This window comes from Salvia miltiorrhiza, chromosome 4 (genome assembly GCF_028751815.1).
Source record: "Salvia miltiorrhiza cultivar Shanhuang (shh) chromosome 4, IMPLAD_Smil_shh, whole genome shotgun sequence".
Taxonomy (NCBI): domain Eukaryota; kingdom Viridiplantae; phylum Streptophyta; class Magnoliopsida; order Lamiales; family Lamiaceae; genus Salvia; species Salvia miltiorrhiza.
In genome coordinates this window covers 32,021,202-32,038,463 of record NC_080390.1, presented here as the reverse complement: position 1 = coordinate 32,038,463, position 17,262 = coordinate 32,021,202, and the positions used below count along the sequence as shown (strand labels likewise).

Genomic DNA, 17,262 nt, shown 5'->3' with positions numbered 1-17,262 from the left:
ATTCCAACAAGTTTCATTTTCAGACTCAACAACAGCCCAAGCTATTGGAAACATGCCATTATTCCCATCTTTCCTTGTGGCACAGAGAAGATGCCCTCCCAAATACATTTTCAGAAAACACCCATCAATCCCAATTACAGGCCTGCAACTGGCCTTAAAACCTACTCTCAAAGGACTCAATCCCATGTAAAAGGCTTTAAAAACATTATCTGATTGTAGAAGAAGCTCGTATCTGCCATCTGGATCCACTCTCCTCAACTCAGCCACATAATTGTTGATCATTTCATAATGTTGGTCAACTGAACCTCTAACCATCTCCTGAGCCATTCTTCTAGCTTTGTAAAGTCTATCCTTTGGTACCCTCACTTTAAACCTCTCCAGAATGTCTGCACTCAAATCCTTAACCGAAAGGTTATATCTAACCCTATATACGTTCAGGTATCTTTTAGCTATCCACTGAGAAGTCAAGAGTTTATTACTCATTGCCTTAGCACAAGTATGCTCCCGAACACAAGATCTAATCATGAACGTACCCATTGTCTGGACAGAACTACCATACAACTGCCAAGGGCATTGCTGATCACTACATTTAGCAAACATTTTTTTCTTAGTCACGGACTTAAAATGGATATATCGACCATTTTCAATTGCCCATGTAGTCAAGGCAGCCCTACACTGAAAAACATCTTGAAAATACATGCCAAGCACAGGCTGCATTTTGCTATGGTCACATCTAGGGTCATAAACCACTTTCTTTTTCCTCAGCCTTTGTTCAAAGTCAGAATCAGTGTCATCAGAGACATATTCTTTCTCATCATCTTCATAATCAGAATGGTGTGCATGTTCTACATCGGCTTCGAAGCCACCATTTTCATTCATCAATTTAAAAACACAATCAACAGTTTTAAGTTTCTTTCGCATTTGAATGTTCTCTTCATCAGAAATATAATCTAGGTCCCCTAAGCTAACATCAGATAACTCACTGTCACTAGGTATATAATCTTCTTCTTCACTATCACTACCACTGTCAAAAAATTCCCCGTTGATATAATCTTCAATCTCAGAAAACGTTGCATTTTCCAGAGGCCCCCATTCTCCATCATCGTTTGAACCCCAATCAGTGGCTACCACTGTTTCTTCTAAACCCTCCCCTTCACCCTCAGAACCATTCCCACCCGCAATGGACCCTTCTTTCAAATCCTTACCACTCCCTTTAGACTCAACCTGTACTTGAGGCGTTATATCCTCACAAACTTTACCTCCCTCTTGTTTATCTGAAACAAATTTACCATCCTCTACACAAACAGTAATGATTCCATGTCCACCCATACATGTCAACATTTCCATAACACCACTATCATTTGTTATTAACTTATGTGTCTGAGTTGTTGGTATTCTATAATATATCCCACCCCAAGCCACATAACCCAATTCTTTGACATAATCAACAAGATCAAAGTACCCAAACCTATCACGATCTAACCCAATCTTTCGGTGAAACACCCCACCTATATAATGTTGTTTAGATTCTAAGTTAATGAACTTACCACCATGGCAAATATGCAAACCAAACCCATCGTCACTGCACAATTAAAATACGCAAAAATTTAACAAAATTACACACCAGTACAAAATACAAAACCCTAAAAACCGTTAACAAACAATAACTACCAAAATTTCAGTTGGGGTAATCAATATACATCAGTCTAACCCTAAGTCTCACAAAAATCGACAAAGTACAGTTTCGAAAACAAAGATACAAAGGAATAATCAAAGTTAGGGCAAAACATAATAAATGGCGCACTCACTTACCTTTTCACCATTTTTCTACTGCTTGGGACCACAAATCGACAGAACCCCACGTTCTCGCTTCGAAACAAGGGTTAAGAACTGGGACCGAGTGTCGCTGTGAAATACGACAAAATTGACGACTGAAAGTGAGGATAAAGGATAGAGGCTGGGAATCGCTGGCAAAAGTGAGAGTGTTGATTAAAGTGAAGTGAAGATGAAAAAAATTGCAAAGGAATGAAAATGAAGGAAAAGGCGGGACTTTTCGGTTCATCAACAGTCTCTAGGACTGAACGACGCCGTATCAGTGATGTGGCATCCAGGCGGATGCCACATCGTCACATCCGACTTCCAACTCAACATAAATAAGTCATGTGTGCAAATTACCCAAAATATCCCTGCCGGAAATTGACCGGAGTTACAAAATTAGATTAAATTAATAGTTCAGCTATTTACATGATACCCTTTTAAGTTCAGAATTTATACCAGAATTTGAAAATAGTTTGGTAATTTACTGTCACGACCGCACTTGCTAAGGATAGCAAATTCGGGAAAATCGCGACTAAGGGAGGGAAATTTAGGAGCGGGATTTAGAAAGGGCATATTCGTTTTCTTGATGACTCGACTTGTATAAAGAAATCAATCGAAATATCTAGATATCAATGAAGGCCACAAGGGGACCGTACATAATATTATCCCAAAACGGGATACTCAATGGTTTTAGTACATTATTAAATAATACATATTGTTTGACAAATGACATAATATCTTAACATAATCAGTGTTCGCAGCGGAATAACAATAACTTGAGTATATGTATGAAGACATATACTCCACTCTGAGGTTCTCGTCCTAAATTGACAAAAGCTCCGCTTGCACACTACATCCTCGATCACAGCTCAACCTGCACATTTAAAAATACATGCAGGGCTAAGTACGAAAGTACTTAGTGGACACTTGCCGAAATTTACATACATGCATAATATTTTATTGTCAAGCCTTTCACAGTAGTAAGATACAAGGGTTTTCCTTTAAAGACTCGTATTTACCAAACATAATATCATTTCTTTCATCAATAACCCGCGCAGGTATTTTATATCATTAATTACCATATCAGTAACTTGTGCCGAGAGGGAGGCCTCCCTCTACGGACACTATGATCGGCCAACCCGCTAGATGACTCACGATCACAAGGTGTACACTAATTCCGAAGGGATTTGCGGTCCCATCCAGAATCCGAATTCGATTAACATCAGATAGGCAATTAATAATAAAACATAAAGCATTTAGGCATTGACAATATCATTTAAATTCATAAGCATAAAGTCTTAACAATTCTAATATATAATTTTAGTTTATACGTAGAAAGCCCACCTGAATAGCAGACTCACGGTTTAGCTCTAACTCTGGTGCTTGACCTTTAATCCGAGAGAATAAAATAAGATTCTAATTCTCGAAAAATCTCAATAAATGAGGATGCGTGAAATGATTATGCATGACTCATATTCCTTTAATTAAATTATGAGATGCTCATCCTATTTAAGGAATTAAAGCTCGTCTTATAAGGTCGGATTATTAATCTTTAATAATCTACTCATCTTAAAATAATTTAATTCACTTACTAATTAATAATTAGTAAGTCTTAAAATTTTCTCTAATTAATCTTAATAGAATAATTATGAAGGCCCAATTAAAATAAAATAATCAAGGCCCAATAGGAATTTAATTCGAGCCCAAATGAATAAATTCAAAACCCAATGCATAAATAACATTAGGCCCAACATCAATTAAATTCTAAAGCTCAACAAATGAGGCCCAAGATAATAAAATCATGAAGCCCAATAAGTGAGCCCATCATCACCCTTAAAATAATTAGTAAATTTTAATATTAATCTCTAATTAATTTAATTAGGATCAATAGTGAAGACCCAAATAAATAAAATCTCGTTGGGCTCAATTAAATAATAATTGGAGCCCAACGTAATTAGTGCAAATCTTAGTACCATGAAATGGGTTAGGCCCAATTGAGAAAGCCCAAAATTTCAGCCCAAACCCGGCCCAAAATCCTCCCCTTTTCTTCCCCAAATTCACGCCTCTTTATCTCTCTCTCTACCGACATCTCTTTCTTTCTTTTTTTTTTTCGGTTCTCTCTCTCTCTTTTATCAAAACACACTCACACAAACTTTTTAATCTTTCTCTCTCCTCACAACAAAACACACGCACACACACTTTTTTTTATCTCTCTCTCTCTTCAATCACCACACACACACTTTATATAATCTCCCTCTCTCTATCTTTTTTTTTTAAAATATTCCTTCTCTCCCTCTACCTTTATTAAAAGCATAACACTCCTCTCTTTATTCAATCACCACATGCACACACACATTTTAAGTATATATCTCTCTCTCTCACCGATCCATCCAAACACACACACACTTTCAATAATATCTCTCTCTCTTTTCTCCCAAAACACACACACAGCACGCTGGCACCGGCGACACCGCCGTCGCCTCTCCAGCCTCGTCTCTTCCTCCTCCGCCTGACACCCCCACACAACGCAGAACTCTCCCTCTCTCTCAAAGCTCACGACACGCGCAACGCAGCAGCGCGACATCGCCCTCAACTCCGGCGACATCGCCGTCGAGCCGCCCTCTCTCCCCTCAACCTTCCTCTCTCTCTCACAAAGCTCCGCCGCTGCGGAAGCTCGCCGGGAAGCAGCGGCGATAAGCCGCCGTCACCCACTGCTCTCCCCTCTCTCCGTCCGTGGCCGAGCGCCAACAGCAGGGCCGCCGCCCTCTGGCCTCCCTCCGTCTGACTTCCTCCGACGACAACATCAGCTGACAAAGCTAACCGTCGCCGCTGACCTCCCTCGTAATCTCTCTCTCTCCTCGGTCAGTGGTAGACCACCACCGCCGGACGGACAGCAGCGATGAGCCGCCGCCGCCTTCCTCGATTCTCTCTCACTCTCCTCAGTCAGCCTCCATCCCCGACTCGACTCATACCAGAAACAGCAATTACTTCCACAAAAGCCAACATGACTCAAGACTCAAGACTCCATTTTTCAGCATGCTTTAAATCATCCTTCTACTCTTATTTTCTTTTAACAACAGTCATGCTTTGTATATATGTATGACAGTGTATGCATATGTATTTTTGGCAGAAATGAGAAATCATGAATGAAAAGAAACTTTGCAAAAAAAAAGAAAAATAATTAAAATTTACCAGCTGGGATTCGTAGGGAGAATCTGCAGATTTTAGTTAAATAACATATGAAGAGGTGAGTTGGGGATGAGGAATTGAGGTTTAAATAGATTGATTTCGTCAAAGATTTGAATGTGAAAGAAATCAAAATTTTGCTGCTTGTGAAAAAAAATCAAATCTTACGGAAAGTGAAATGGTGAAAGCGTTGAATGAATAATGGGAGTTTGAAGCTGAAACCTTCAATGAAATGGGGTGTTTGTTTATTGGTCTGTCAACGTCTGCGAAAATGGTGATGAAGAGATTTGTTGAATGTGATGAAGAAGTGAAGGAGTGAATGAGACTGAGACGTGAAGATTGAAAAAAATAACCAAAATCCCTTAATCATAGGGATTTTGGATGACTTTGGAGGAGTGGCGCATGGGGGTGAATAGTGTAGCAATAACTGGTAGCTGCTGTTCTTGGCAGCAATGGAGGTGGTGGGTTGGGCTTCTCTTTTAGGAAAAATGACTCTTGGGCTTAATTATTAACAAGGAAGGCTTAATTAAAACTAGGGCCCAAAATAATATTTGTCGAGGCTCAACACATTCAAAATAATTAAAGCCTAACTTAGACTTAAATTAAATCATGTAGTATTAAAAATATTATTAGCATATAGAATTAATCGCATTCATAGAATTCAATTTATGCAATGCACATAAATTCAAAAGACCAAATTTTATAAAAGCTTTTGAAAAAAAATTTTGTTGGAATAAACTCATTTTCATTTCTCCGGCATAAATCGTCTTAATCTAAGTTCAAAATAATTCTAAATTTAATATAAATAGGCGGGGTGTTACATACTGCCCCTCTTAACAAAAATTTCGTCCCGAAATTTGCATACCTATGTGAAAAGTTCTGGGTATTTTTCTTTCATCTGGTCCTCAAGTTCCCACGTTGCTTCTTCAGGTCCATGGTGTCTCCACAGTATTTTGACTGACGCGATCGATTTATTCCTTAACTCTTGCACCTTTCGGTCCAAAATGGCTTCAGGTTTTTCCTCGTACGTCAAGTCTGGGTTAAGAATCATTTCATCCTGGTGAATCACGTGTTTGGGGTCAAACACATACCGTCTCAGCTGTGACACGTGGAACACATTGTGGACGTTTCCAAAGCTAGGTGGCAGTGCCAACCTATACGCTACGGGACCTATTCTTTCAAGGATCTCATAAGGTCCTACAAAACGGGGTCTCAACTTACCCTTAACACCGAATCTAACGATCCCTTTCGAGGGTGATATTTTAAGGAAAACCTTGTCTCCAATCTGAAATTGTAGTTCAGTTCGTCGGGTATCAGCATAAGACTTCTGTCTGTCCTGAGCCTCTTTAATTCTTGCTCTAATCTGGCGGATGGTCTCAATCATCTCGCTTACTGCATCTGGCCCAAGGATTTTTCTTTCACCCACTTCATCCCAGTAAAGTGGTGATCTACACTTCCTTCCATACAGCGCCTCATAAGGTGCCATATCAATGGTTGCCTGGTAACTATTGTTGTAGGCGAATTCGATCAATGGCAGCACTGATTCCCAACTTCCTCCTCGGTCTAGCACCACTGTCCTCAACATATCTTCAAGGGTCTGAATTGTCCTTTCTGATTGTCCATCTGTTTGAGGGTGAAAGGCGGTGCTAAAGTTTAATCTCGTTCCCAACTCTTTCTGCAAACTGATCCAAAATCTAGAAGTAAATTTTGAATCTCTATCTGAAGTAATGGATATTGGTATTCCATGTAGCCGTACAATCTCACGAATGTACAGTTGGGCTAGTTTCTCCGATCCATGGGTAATTGGAATCGGTATAAAATGAGCGCTCTTTGTGAGACGGTCTACTATTACCCAAATAGTTGTGTTGCCCCTATTTGTCTTGGGTAAACCCGTCACGAAATCCATCGCTATGTGCTCCCACTTCCATTCTGGGATTTCCAATGGCTGCAATTTCCCATATGGTCGTTGATGTAAAGCTTTCACTTGCTGGCATGCAAGGCAACGCTCTACAAACGAGGCTATATCTCGTTTCATCCCGTCCCACCAAAACTTCTGTTTTAGATCTTGGTACATTTTGGTACTCCCGGGATGAGCGGTATAGGGCGTGTCATGAGCTTCACTCATGATCTCGTTTCTCAGTTCCTCGTTATGGGGAACACACAATCTTCCTTCAAAAAGAATTGCGTTATCCGTTGCCTCTTGGTAGCCTCCTGGCGTGCCTGTTCGGATCTTGAGACGAACTTTTTCCAAGCTCTCATCCGCTCTCTGGGCACTGACGATCCTTTCTCTGAGGTCTGGGACGGCTACTAGAGTTGCAATAATTGCTCTTGTCGTTGCCGGTGGCTGAACCACTTCTATCTTCAATTTGTCAAAATCCCTTACAAGCGTGTCCTCTTGAGTGAGAAGAAGTCCTAACTCGGATTGAGTTTTACGACTTAAAGCATCAGCTACTACATTAGCTTTTCCCGGGTGGTAGTTGATACCGCAGTCGTAATCCTTCACGAGCTCGAGCCATCTCCTCTGTCTCATATTTAAGTCTTTCTGCTCAAAAAAATACTTAAGGCTTTTGTGATCAGTGAAGATTTCACATCTAACTCCGTATAGATGGTGTCTCCAAATTTTCAAAGCATGCACAATTGCTGCCAGTTCCAGATCATGAGTGGGGTAGTTCAATTCATGTGGCCTTAGTTGTCGCGAGGCGTAGGCAATGACCTTTCCTTCTTGCATCAACACACAACCTAGCCCATTTTTGGACGCGTCCGTGAAGATCACGTATTCTTTATCGGCTGCTGGAACTGCTAGCACTGGTGCAGTTGTCAATTTCTTCTTCAGCTCTTGGAAGCTGGCTTCACACTCTTCGTTCCACTTATACTTGATTCCTTTGCGAAGTAATTGCGTCATTGGTCTCGCTATTTTAGAGAATCCTTCGATGAATCTCCGGTAGTATCCTGCCAAACCTAAGAAACTCCGGATTTCATTAGGTGTGGTTGGTGATTTCCACTCGCGCACGGCTTGCACCTTGGCGGGGTCCACCTTGATTCCATCTACTGATACGATGTGCCCTAGAAACATTACTTCTTTCAACCAAAATTCGCACTTGCTGAATTTGGCGAACAACTTCTCCGTCTTTAATGTCTCCAGGATGATTCTTAAATGATTTTCATGCTCTTGGTCATTCTTAGAATAGATGAGGATATCATCTATAAACACTAAGACAAATTTGTCTAAGTATGGATGGAAAACTCGATTCATGAGGTCCATGAATACTGCCGGTGCATTGGTTAGACCAAATGGCATGACAATGAATTCATAGTGACCATATCTTGTGCGGAAAGCGGTCTTAGATATATCCTCTGGTCTGATCTTCAGTTGATGATAACCAGACCTTAAATCTATTTTTGAGAATACACTGGCTCCTTTGAGTTGATCGAACAAATCATCTATCCTTGGAAGAGGGTATTTGTTTTTAAGCGTCAGTTTGTTCAACTCTCGATAATCAATGCACATTCTCATGGTTCCATCTTTCTTCTTGACAAAGAGTACAGGCGCTCCCCAAGGCGAGACACTGGGTCTGATGAAACCCAAGTCCAAGAGTTCCTGTAGTTGCACCTTTAATTCTTGTAGTTCCTTTGGGGCCATCCTGTACGGTGCCTTTGATACTGGGGCAGATCCAGGTTCTAGATCAATGGTGAAATCTAGTTGCCTGTCTGGAGGTAGTCCTGGCAATATTTCAGGAAAAACTTCTGGAAAGTCTCGTACTATTGCCACATCTTCCACTTTCTTGTCTTCACTAGCTTCCCCGTTTAGGTAGACGAGATAAGCTGTGCTTCCTTCCTTCATCATCTCTTTTCTGGCTTGTAATGCGGATATCACTGGTACTCTTTTCTTCATACCTATGCCGTGAAATTCCGTCGGTTCCTTTCCAGGTGGTCGAAGAGAAATTTTTCGTTCACTACAAAGGATGGTGGCGTGATTCTCAGCTAGCCAGTCCATTCCTAAGATCATATCTACATCCCACATGAGCAGAATATTAAGATTGTTCGCTACCATCTTAAGTTCTCCTATTTCAAATTCTACGTTCGAGCAAACATGTGTAGTGGTAGATCTTTCTCCTGAGGGTGTAGTGATTCTTAAGGCACATTTAGCTCGTTCTGATTCGATTTCTACGGTATCTACGCAAGGGGCAGATATAAAAGAATGCGAGGCACCAGTATCGAACAGAATCATTATGGAAAAACCTTTAAGCTTGCCCATACCTGCCAGGTTTCCTTGGTTTTTTTCGGGCTGGTTTTGGGTGAGAGCAAAGGCTCTCGCCTGCTGCGGCAATGGTTGTTGCCGCCTCTGTTGCTGTTGGCGCTGTTGGTTCTTGTGTTGGTATTGCTGCTGGTATGGCTGTTGTTGGCGGGGCTGGTATTGGTATTGCTGCTGGTATGGCTGTTGTTGGCGGGGCTGGTGTTGCCCTTGAACTGCTTGCAGGGGCTGGGCATAAGTGGCCCTGATTGCCGCGCCCTGCTGTTTGTTGGGGCATTGTGAGGAGTAGTGGCCCTTCTGGCCACACGTGTAGCAACTGTCAGTTCCAGCCTTACAGACACCACGATGTGGTTTGTGGCATTTTAGACAAAGGGGAACTTCATTTTGTCTTTGGCTGCCTCCAGCCGGGGCAGGACCCTGTTGCTTCCCTTGTCCTTGTTGCTGATATTGTCCCAACGGCGCATTTCCTTGCCATGGCCTCTTGTTAGTCTGGTTTTCATTTCCTCTATGGTCGTTCCAGTTGCGCTTCCCTTTAAAGTTCTGAGGGCGTGCAGGTGGGTTGGCTGGCGCTGAGGTCTGTGGCGGAGCCAACCTTTCTACTGGCATCGCAGCTTCGATGTCCAGTGCCCTGTTCAAAGACTCAGTGTATGAGAGTCCACCATGACTAGCTAGAGTCATCCGAATCTCGTGCCTCAGACCGGCACAAAATTTCTCCGCCATTTTCTCATCAGTATCCACCTGTTGCGGAGCATAACGCGATAGATCGCAGAACTCTCTGTCATACTCTGTCACCGTCTTCTTCCCTTGTTTCAGGCTATAGAACTCAGCCTCCTTCTTCTTTCTGTAGCTTTTGGGAATATACTTATCATATAATCCCGTCTTAAAGTCTTCCCAAGTGTATGCTGCCCATTGTTCGGGAGTCAGAGTCTTTCGGCGGGCTTCCCACCAAAAGTCAGCCGATCCGGCTAGTTGGAAAGACATACACGAGAGTCGCTCCTCTTCTGTGCAGTGTAGGAAAGTGAAGATACGCTCCAAGGCGCGTATCCAAGCTTCGGCCTCGGCTGGGTCGCCTGTCCCAGTAAATGTGGGCGGATTCTGTCGAAGAAACAGTTCTTCAGTCCTTCTAGCAGGGGGTGGAGGGGGTGGGGTAGGTTCCCTGTCGTTTCGTCGTCCCTCAGGTATTTCATCACGATTTCCATTGTTGTTAATGTTCCTCCTAGCGGGGCGACCTCGTTTAGGTGGCATTCTGTACAATACAAACACCCATTTTAACGCATTCTATACAGGAGTCTCTAAGGTAATTAATAAAGAACTGTTTGTCAAATTTAACTTATCATAACTCCAAAACTAAAATATAACAGGAACCGTTGCATGCACAAGTCACATTTTTTTTTTTTCAAAATTACTATATTCTTAACTGACTCGTGAAGAATAAAACCCGTAGAGAAACATAAAACATATACGAGATCGTCGCAGAAAGCCCATGCTAGGGTCATATATATATCATGGAAAATTGTCTCATCGAGGCTTTTACATCGTCAACCAAAACGTAAGTAAGGTCTATCCAGTACTTCCTATGATGTACCGGCTTATTAGCTAAGCAATCACAAAAGGGTACTTATTCATGGAACGTCCTAGAGACCAACGTTTCCGTACTAATGCTAGCTAGAGACAACATAAATAAAATCATAGTCATTGGAACGAATCATCGTTTCCGGAGTACATTCACAAGCTAAAAACTATCAAATCTGTGAATCCTGAGTTGCGGTACGACTGCTCCTCTGTGACGCCAGGGGGTCCTTCTCCGGATCCTCCTCGGGGTCCTCCTCCTCATCCTCCTCGGGGTCCTCCTCCTCATCCTCGCCCAGCTCCCAGCTGGGCAACAGAGTCTCTCTCTGGCCCTCGCCTGTCTCCTGCATGATCTGGGCTGAGCGGAAGATGTCGTCCATAATCTCACGGATCGGATCGTCTCTGGTGCGGATCCTGGCCGTGGTACGAGGCTTGATCGGAGCTGGAGTTGGCACGGGTTCAGGACGAGTAATCCTTATCGTACCATACTGCGCTGTATCGTCATCCTCCTGCATAGGGTATTTGCTCCTATCTAGAAACTCCCTCATGTTGGCCATGACCCTGTCGACATCTGTCATGGCAGCCTCAAACCTTGCGTCTATCGTAGGTATCAGTGGTGGTGGAGGAGTAGTAGCTCGGATCACTGAGTCAGGAGGCGATGGGAAATCCCTACGAGCCCGTGGACGAGAAGGGCCTGTCTCGTCATCGTGCCTACCACGGCGCCCTAGAACTGAGGCACGTGGTGGAGAATCTCGTGGCAAGGCCATCGGAGACTCAGGGGCAGTAGCGGGTGTCTCCGCTGGCATAGGCGTCCCCACTTGTACGTAGTCTCCCGGAAGGATGTAGGGCCCTAGAGGGGCGCGGCTCCACAAAGTGAAACAGATCTGAAGCTCCGCAATAAAGCTAGGGAAGTCTCCCATGAGGTCGTAGTAATCTTCTCGGCGAAAGATGTAGTGGGCAGAGATCTGCCTAGCCCATCCCTGCCACTCGGAAGGTAACAGTAAGATCAACCTCTGGATACCGTCATACCCTGATACTCCATGTGCACTCGCCTCGACCCAGTGTCTGTGAAAACCTGCGAGGAACTGTCCGAGGTTATCCCCGTGACATGGAGCATAGGTGCGGTAGGACTTCTCGACCTCCTCTGGACTAGCCCATGGGGGCAGTGGTCGTCGTCGGGTGAAAACAGTCCTCGCCATCTAACAAAGGAAATTCTATCGTCAAAAGTAGCACACGACAAGTAACTTAAGGCGATAAGGTTCTAAATATCTAAAATCGGAAAACAAGTTCGGTTCAATAACCATAACGTGCAAAAACACCTCATCATCTAAATCTAGCATTTACACAAGCCATACAGGTTCTTAATACTTAATCACAGATTACCAATTCGACTATCATATAGTTCTAGTGTCGTTGTTTTCCGAACTTAGGGCTTGTTATGTGATGATGATATTTTCTTAAATCTAGCAACGAGCACTAAAAGTTTCAACAAAATAAGTTCAAAAGGCCAAGCTAATTCGAGATCTCATCGTAGAAAAACACTCGAATATTTAAGTTATGCCCATGCCATCAACGTACTATTGGCGTTCGTTACGCTGCTCAATCTTCATGCTCGTGGTTTCATCATGCGACCCTTCGTGTAATTCTTCTTTCTCTATTTCGACCATCATTGTCGATGTCATCGTAACATGAAGAAAAAATTAAGGCATCTCCCTAAGTTCTCTTCTATGTTCCGTCGTGAGAGTGAGCATATATAACTTAACAGTTCTAAGTTCTTGTGATTCATACCATAGTCATACTTATTCATGCTTCATACATTTCAAGAAATTAACTTAATTAAAACTTGAAAGTACTTACCATAACCTCCGTTGAGCGTGACGAGATGTAGTGCCAAGCTTTTGTCAACTAGTTCAAAGTGTATTTACTTACTTAATCTAGACTCAACTTAGAAGAAATGAGTAGTACTCAGAGCAAAAGAAATGCTCTGATACCATTCTGTCACGACCGCACTTGCTAAGGATAGCAAATTCGGGAAAATCGCGACTAAGGGAGGGAATTTAGGAGCGGGATTTAGAAAGGGCATATTCGTTTTCTTGATGACTCGACTTGTATAAAGAAATCAATCGAAATATCTAGATATCAATGAAGGCCACAAGGGGACCGTACATAATATTATCCCAAAACGGGGTACTCAATGGTTTTAGTACATTATTAAATAATACATATTGTTTGACAAATGACATAATATCTTAACATAATCAGTGTTCGCAGCGGAATAACAATAACTTGAGTATATGTATGAAGACATATACTCCACTCTGAGGTTCTCGTCCTAAATTGACAAAAGCTCCGCTTGCACACTACATCCTCGATCACAGCTCAACCTGCACATTTAAAAATACATGCAGGGCTAAGTACGAAAGTACTTAGTGGACACTTGCCGAAATTTACATACATGCATAATATTTTATTGTCAAGCCTTTCACAGTAGTAAGATACAAGGGTTTTCCTTTAAAGACTCGTATTTACCAAACATAATATCATTTCTTTCATCAATAACCCGCGCAGGTATTTTATATCATTAATTACCATATCAGTAACTCGTGCCGAGAGGGAGGCCTCCCTCTACGGACACTATGATCGGCCAACCCGCTAGATGACTCACGATCACAAGGTGTACACTAATTCCGAAGGGATTTGCGGTCCCATCCAGAATCCGAATTCGATTAACATCAGATAGGCAATTAATAATAAAACATAAAGCATTTAGGCATTGACAATATCATTTAAATTCATAAGCATAAAGTCTTAACAATTCTGATATATAATTTTAGTTTATACGTAGAAAGCCCACCTGAATAGCAGACTCACGGTTTAGCTCTAACTCTGGTGCTTGACCTTTAATCCGAGAGAATAAAATAAGATTCTAATTCTCGAAAAATCTCAATAAATGAGGATGCGTGAAATGATTATGCATGACTCATATTCCTTTAATTAAATTATGAGATGCTCATCCTATTTAAGGAATTAAAGCTCGTCTTATAAGGTCGGATTATTAATCTTTAATAATCTACTCATCTTAAAATAATCTAATTCACTTACTAATTAATAATTAGTAAGTCTTAAAATTTTCTCTAATTAATCTTAATAGAATAATTATGAAGGCCCAATTAAAATAAAATAATCAAGGCCCAATAGGAATTTAATTCGAGCCCAAATGAATAAATTCAAAACCCAATGCATAAATAACATTAGGCCCAACATCAATTAAATTTTAAAGCTCAACAAATGAGGCCCAAGATAATAAAATCATGAAGCCCAATAAGTGAGCCCATCATCACCCTTAAAATAATTAGTAAATTTTAATATTAATCTCTAATTAATTTAATTAGGATCAATAGTGAAGACCCAAATAAATAAAATCTCGTTGGGCTCAATTAAATAATAATTGGAGCCCAACGTAATTAGTGCAAATCTTAGTACCATGAAATGGGTTAGGCCCAATTGAGAAAGCCCAAAATTTCGGCCCAAACCCGGCCCAAAATCCTCCCCTTTTCTTCCCCAAATTCACGCCTCTTTATCTCTCTCTCTACCGACATCTCTTTCTCTCTTTTTTTTTTCGGTTCTCTCTCTCTCTTTTATCAAAACACACTCACACAAACTTTTTAATCTTTCTCTCTCCTCACAACAAAACACACGCACACACACTTTTTTTTATCTCTCTCTCTCTTCAATCACCACACACACACTTTATATAATCTCCCTCTCTCTATCTTTTTTTTTTTAAATATTCCTTCTCTCCCTCTACCTTTATTAAAAGCATAACACTCCTCTCTTTATTCAATCACCACATGCACACACACATTTTAAGTATATATCTCTCTCTCTCACCGATCCATCCAAACACACACACACTTTCAATAATCTCTCTCTCTCTTTTCTCCCAAAACACACACACACAGCACGCTGGCACCGGCGACACCGCCGTCGCCTCTCCAGCCTCGTCTCTTCCTCCTCCGCCTGACACCCCCCACACAACGCAGAACTCTCCCTCTCTCTCAAAGCTCACGACACGCGCAACGCAGCAGCGCGACATCGCCCTCAACTCCGGCGACATCGCCGTCGAGCCGCCCTCTCTCCCCTCAACCTTCCTCTCTCTCTCACAAAGCTCCGCCGCTGCGGAAGCTCGCCGGGAAGCAGCGGCGATAAGCCGCCGTCACCCACTGCTCTCCCCTCTCTCCATCCGTGGCCGAGCGCCAACAGCAGGGCCGCCGCCCTCTGGCCTCCCTCCGTCTGACTTCCTCCGACGACAACATCAGCTGACAAAGCTAACCGTCGCCGCTGACCTCCCTCGTAATCTCTCTCTCTCCTCGGTCAGTGGTAGACCACCACCGCCGGACGGACAGCAGCGATGAGCCGCCGCCGCCTTCCTCGATTCTCTCTCACTCTCCTCAGTCAGCCTCCATCCCCGACTCGACTCATACCAGAAACAGCAATTACTTCCACAAAAGCCAACATGACTCAAGACTCAAGACTCCATTTTTCAGCATGCTTTAAATCATCCTTCTACTCTTATTTTCTTTTAACAACAGTCATGCTTTGTATATATGTATGACAGTGTATGCATATGTATTTTTGGCAGAAATGAGAAATCATGAATGAAAAGAAACTTTGCAAAAAAAAGAAAAATAATTAAAATTTACCAGCTGGGATTCGTAGGGAGAATCTGCAGATTTTAGTTAAATAACATATGAAGAGGTGAGTTGGGGATGAGGAATTGAGGTTTAAATAGATTGATTTCGTCAAAGATTTGAATGTGAAAGAAATCAAAATTTTGCTGCTTGTGAAAAAAAATCAAATCTTACGGAAAGTGAAATGGTGAAAGCGTTGAATGAATAATGGGAGTTTGAAGCTGAAACCTTCAATGAAATGGGGTGTTTGTTTATTGGTCTGTCAACGTCTGCGAAAATGGTGATGAAGAGATTTGTTGAATGTGATGAAGAAGTGAAGGAGTGAATGAGACTGAGACGTGAAGATTGAAAAAAATAACCAAAATCCCTTAATCATAGGAAAAATGACTCTTGGGCTTAATTATTAACAAGGAATGCTTAATTAAAACTAGGGCCCAAAATAATATTTGTCGAGGCTCAACACATTCAAAATAATTAAAGCCTAACTTAGACTTAAATTAAATCATGTAGTATTAAAAATATTATTAGCATATAGAATTAATCGCATTCATATAATTCAATTTATGCAATGCACATAAATTCAAAAGACCAAATTTTATAAAAGCTTTTGAAAAAAAATTTTGTTGGAATAAACTCATTTTCATTTCTCCGGCATAAATCGTCTTAATCTAAGTTCAAAATAATTCTAAATTTAATATAAATAGGCGGGGTATTACATTTACATGCCATTAACCCTTCATAAAAAAGATAGGTGCCGAGAGCCAAGCAAGATCAAGCTACATAGACAAACTAAACTAAGCTAGAGCGAAATATACAAACATCAACCAAGAGCCAAGCAAGATGTATGTCATAAATCTACTTTTCTTCCTTATCTTCCTTGATTCTTCTTTCAAAGCTTGCAAAACATCCCAAAGCTTAGCAATTTCACTATCCACATCAATGCTTGACCTTGAGCTTTCCTTGAACTTCAAGAGCTTGAGATTCTCCCTTTTCAAGTCATTGATAACTTCCTTTGCTCTTTCACTCATAGGTTCGTCCATCCAATCAAAATAACCACAATTTTTTGTCTAAGATATGAAAAAAAAAGGAGTTCAAGCGACTTAAAATTCAACTAAAACACAACCAATGAAACCAACGCACATACCTTCCAATTCCGACAACCGTAGAACCTCCTACCGGGGTTATCATCTGTCCATGATGTCATCAAGGAAGCCCTACACTTTTTACCTTCGCACGCACAAAACTTTGGATTATTCTCCCATTCATCGCACTGACGTCGACTGCTCCATGAGCTCGACGAATTCCCACCGGAAACTGTATTGAAACTCATGAATCTAATCGAAGACGAAGAACATCGACAAACCCTACACCAATTTCACAAACCTAAACGCAAATTCTCCCTATCGCGAGTTAGGGTTCATCAAATTTAAATTTTGCCCCAAATATAAAAAGAGGGTTGAGGCTGTTAAGTGTGGGGCCCGCATTAAAAAAAAATTAAATAATTAAATTACACAGACGGCGTCAAACTGGGGGTTAGGGCAAGGGGTGAAATTATTCAATTTTATTTAGTTCAGGGGTTTAGTTGATACCCCTTCGAGTATAGGGGGCCAGAAGTGAAAAGGGCCACCACGACAGGGGCTTAATTGATACTTTTCCCTTGATTATATCGCCATACAATATGACTCTAAAATAAGATCATGATTTGATGGATGAATGCAACTTGGGTTCAAATTTTAATATATATAT

At 41.6% G+C, this 17,262-nt stretch overlaps 1 protein-coding gene across 1 annotated transcript; it reads right to left on the bottom strand.

The window, feature by feature from the left end:
• Nucleotides 1-16,273: 16,273 nt before the first annotated feature.
• Nucleotides 16,274-16,885, bottom strand: LOC131019943 (uncharacterized). Its single transcript, XM_057948569.1, has 2 exons — nucleotides 16,661-16,885; nucleotides 16,274-16,583 (listed from the first exon to the last, which is right to left on the bottom strand). Exons 1-2 carry the CDS (start codon nucleotides 16,844-16,846, stop codon nucleotides 16,311-16,313), a joined length of 459 nt encoding a protein of 152 aa, XP_057804552.1. The 5' UTR covers nucleotides 16,847-16,885; the 3' UTR covers nucleotides 16,274-16,310.
• Between the last annotated feature and the right edge of the window lie 377 nt (nucleotides 16,886-17,262).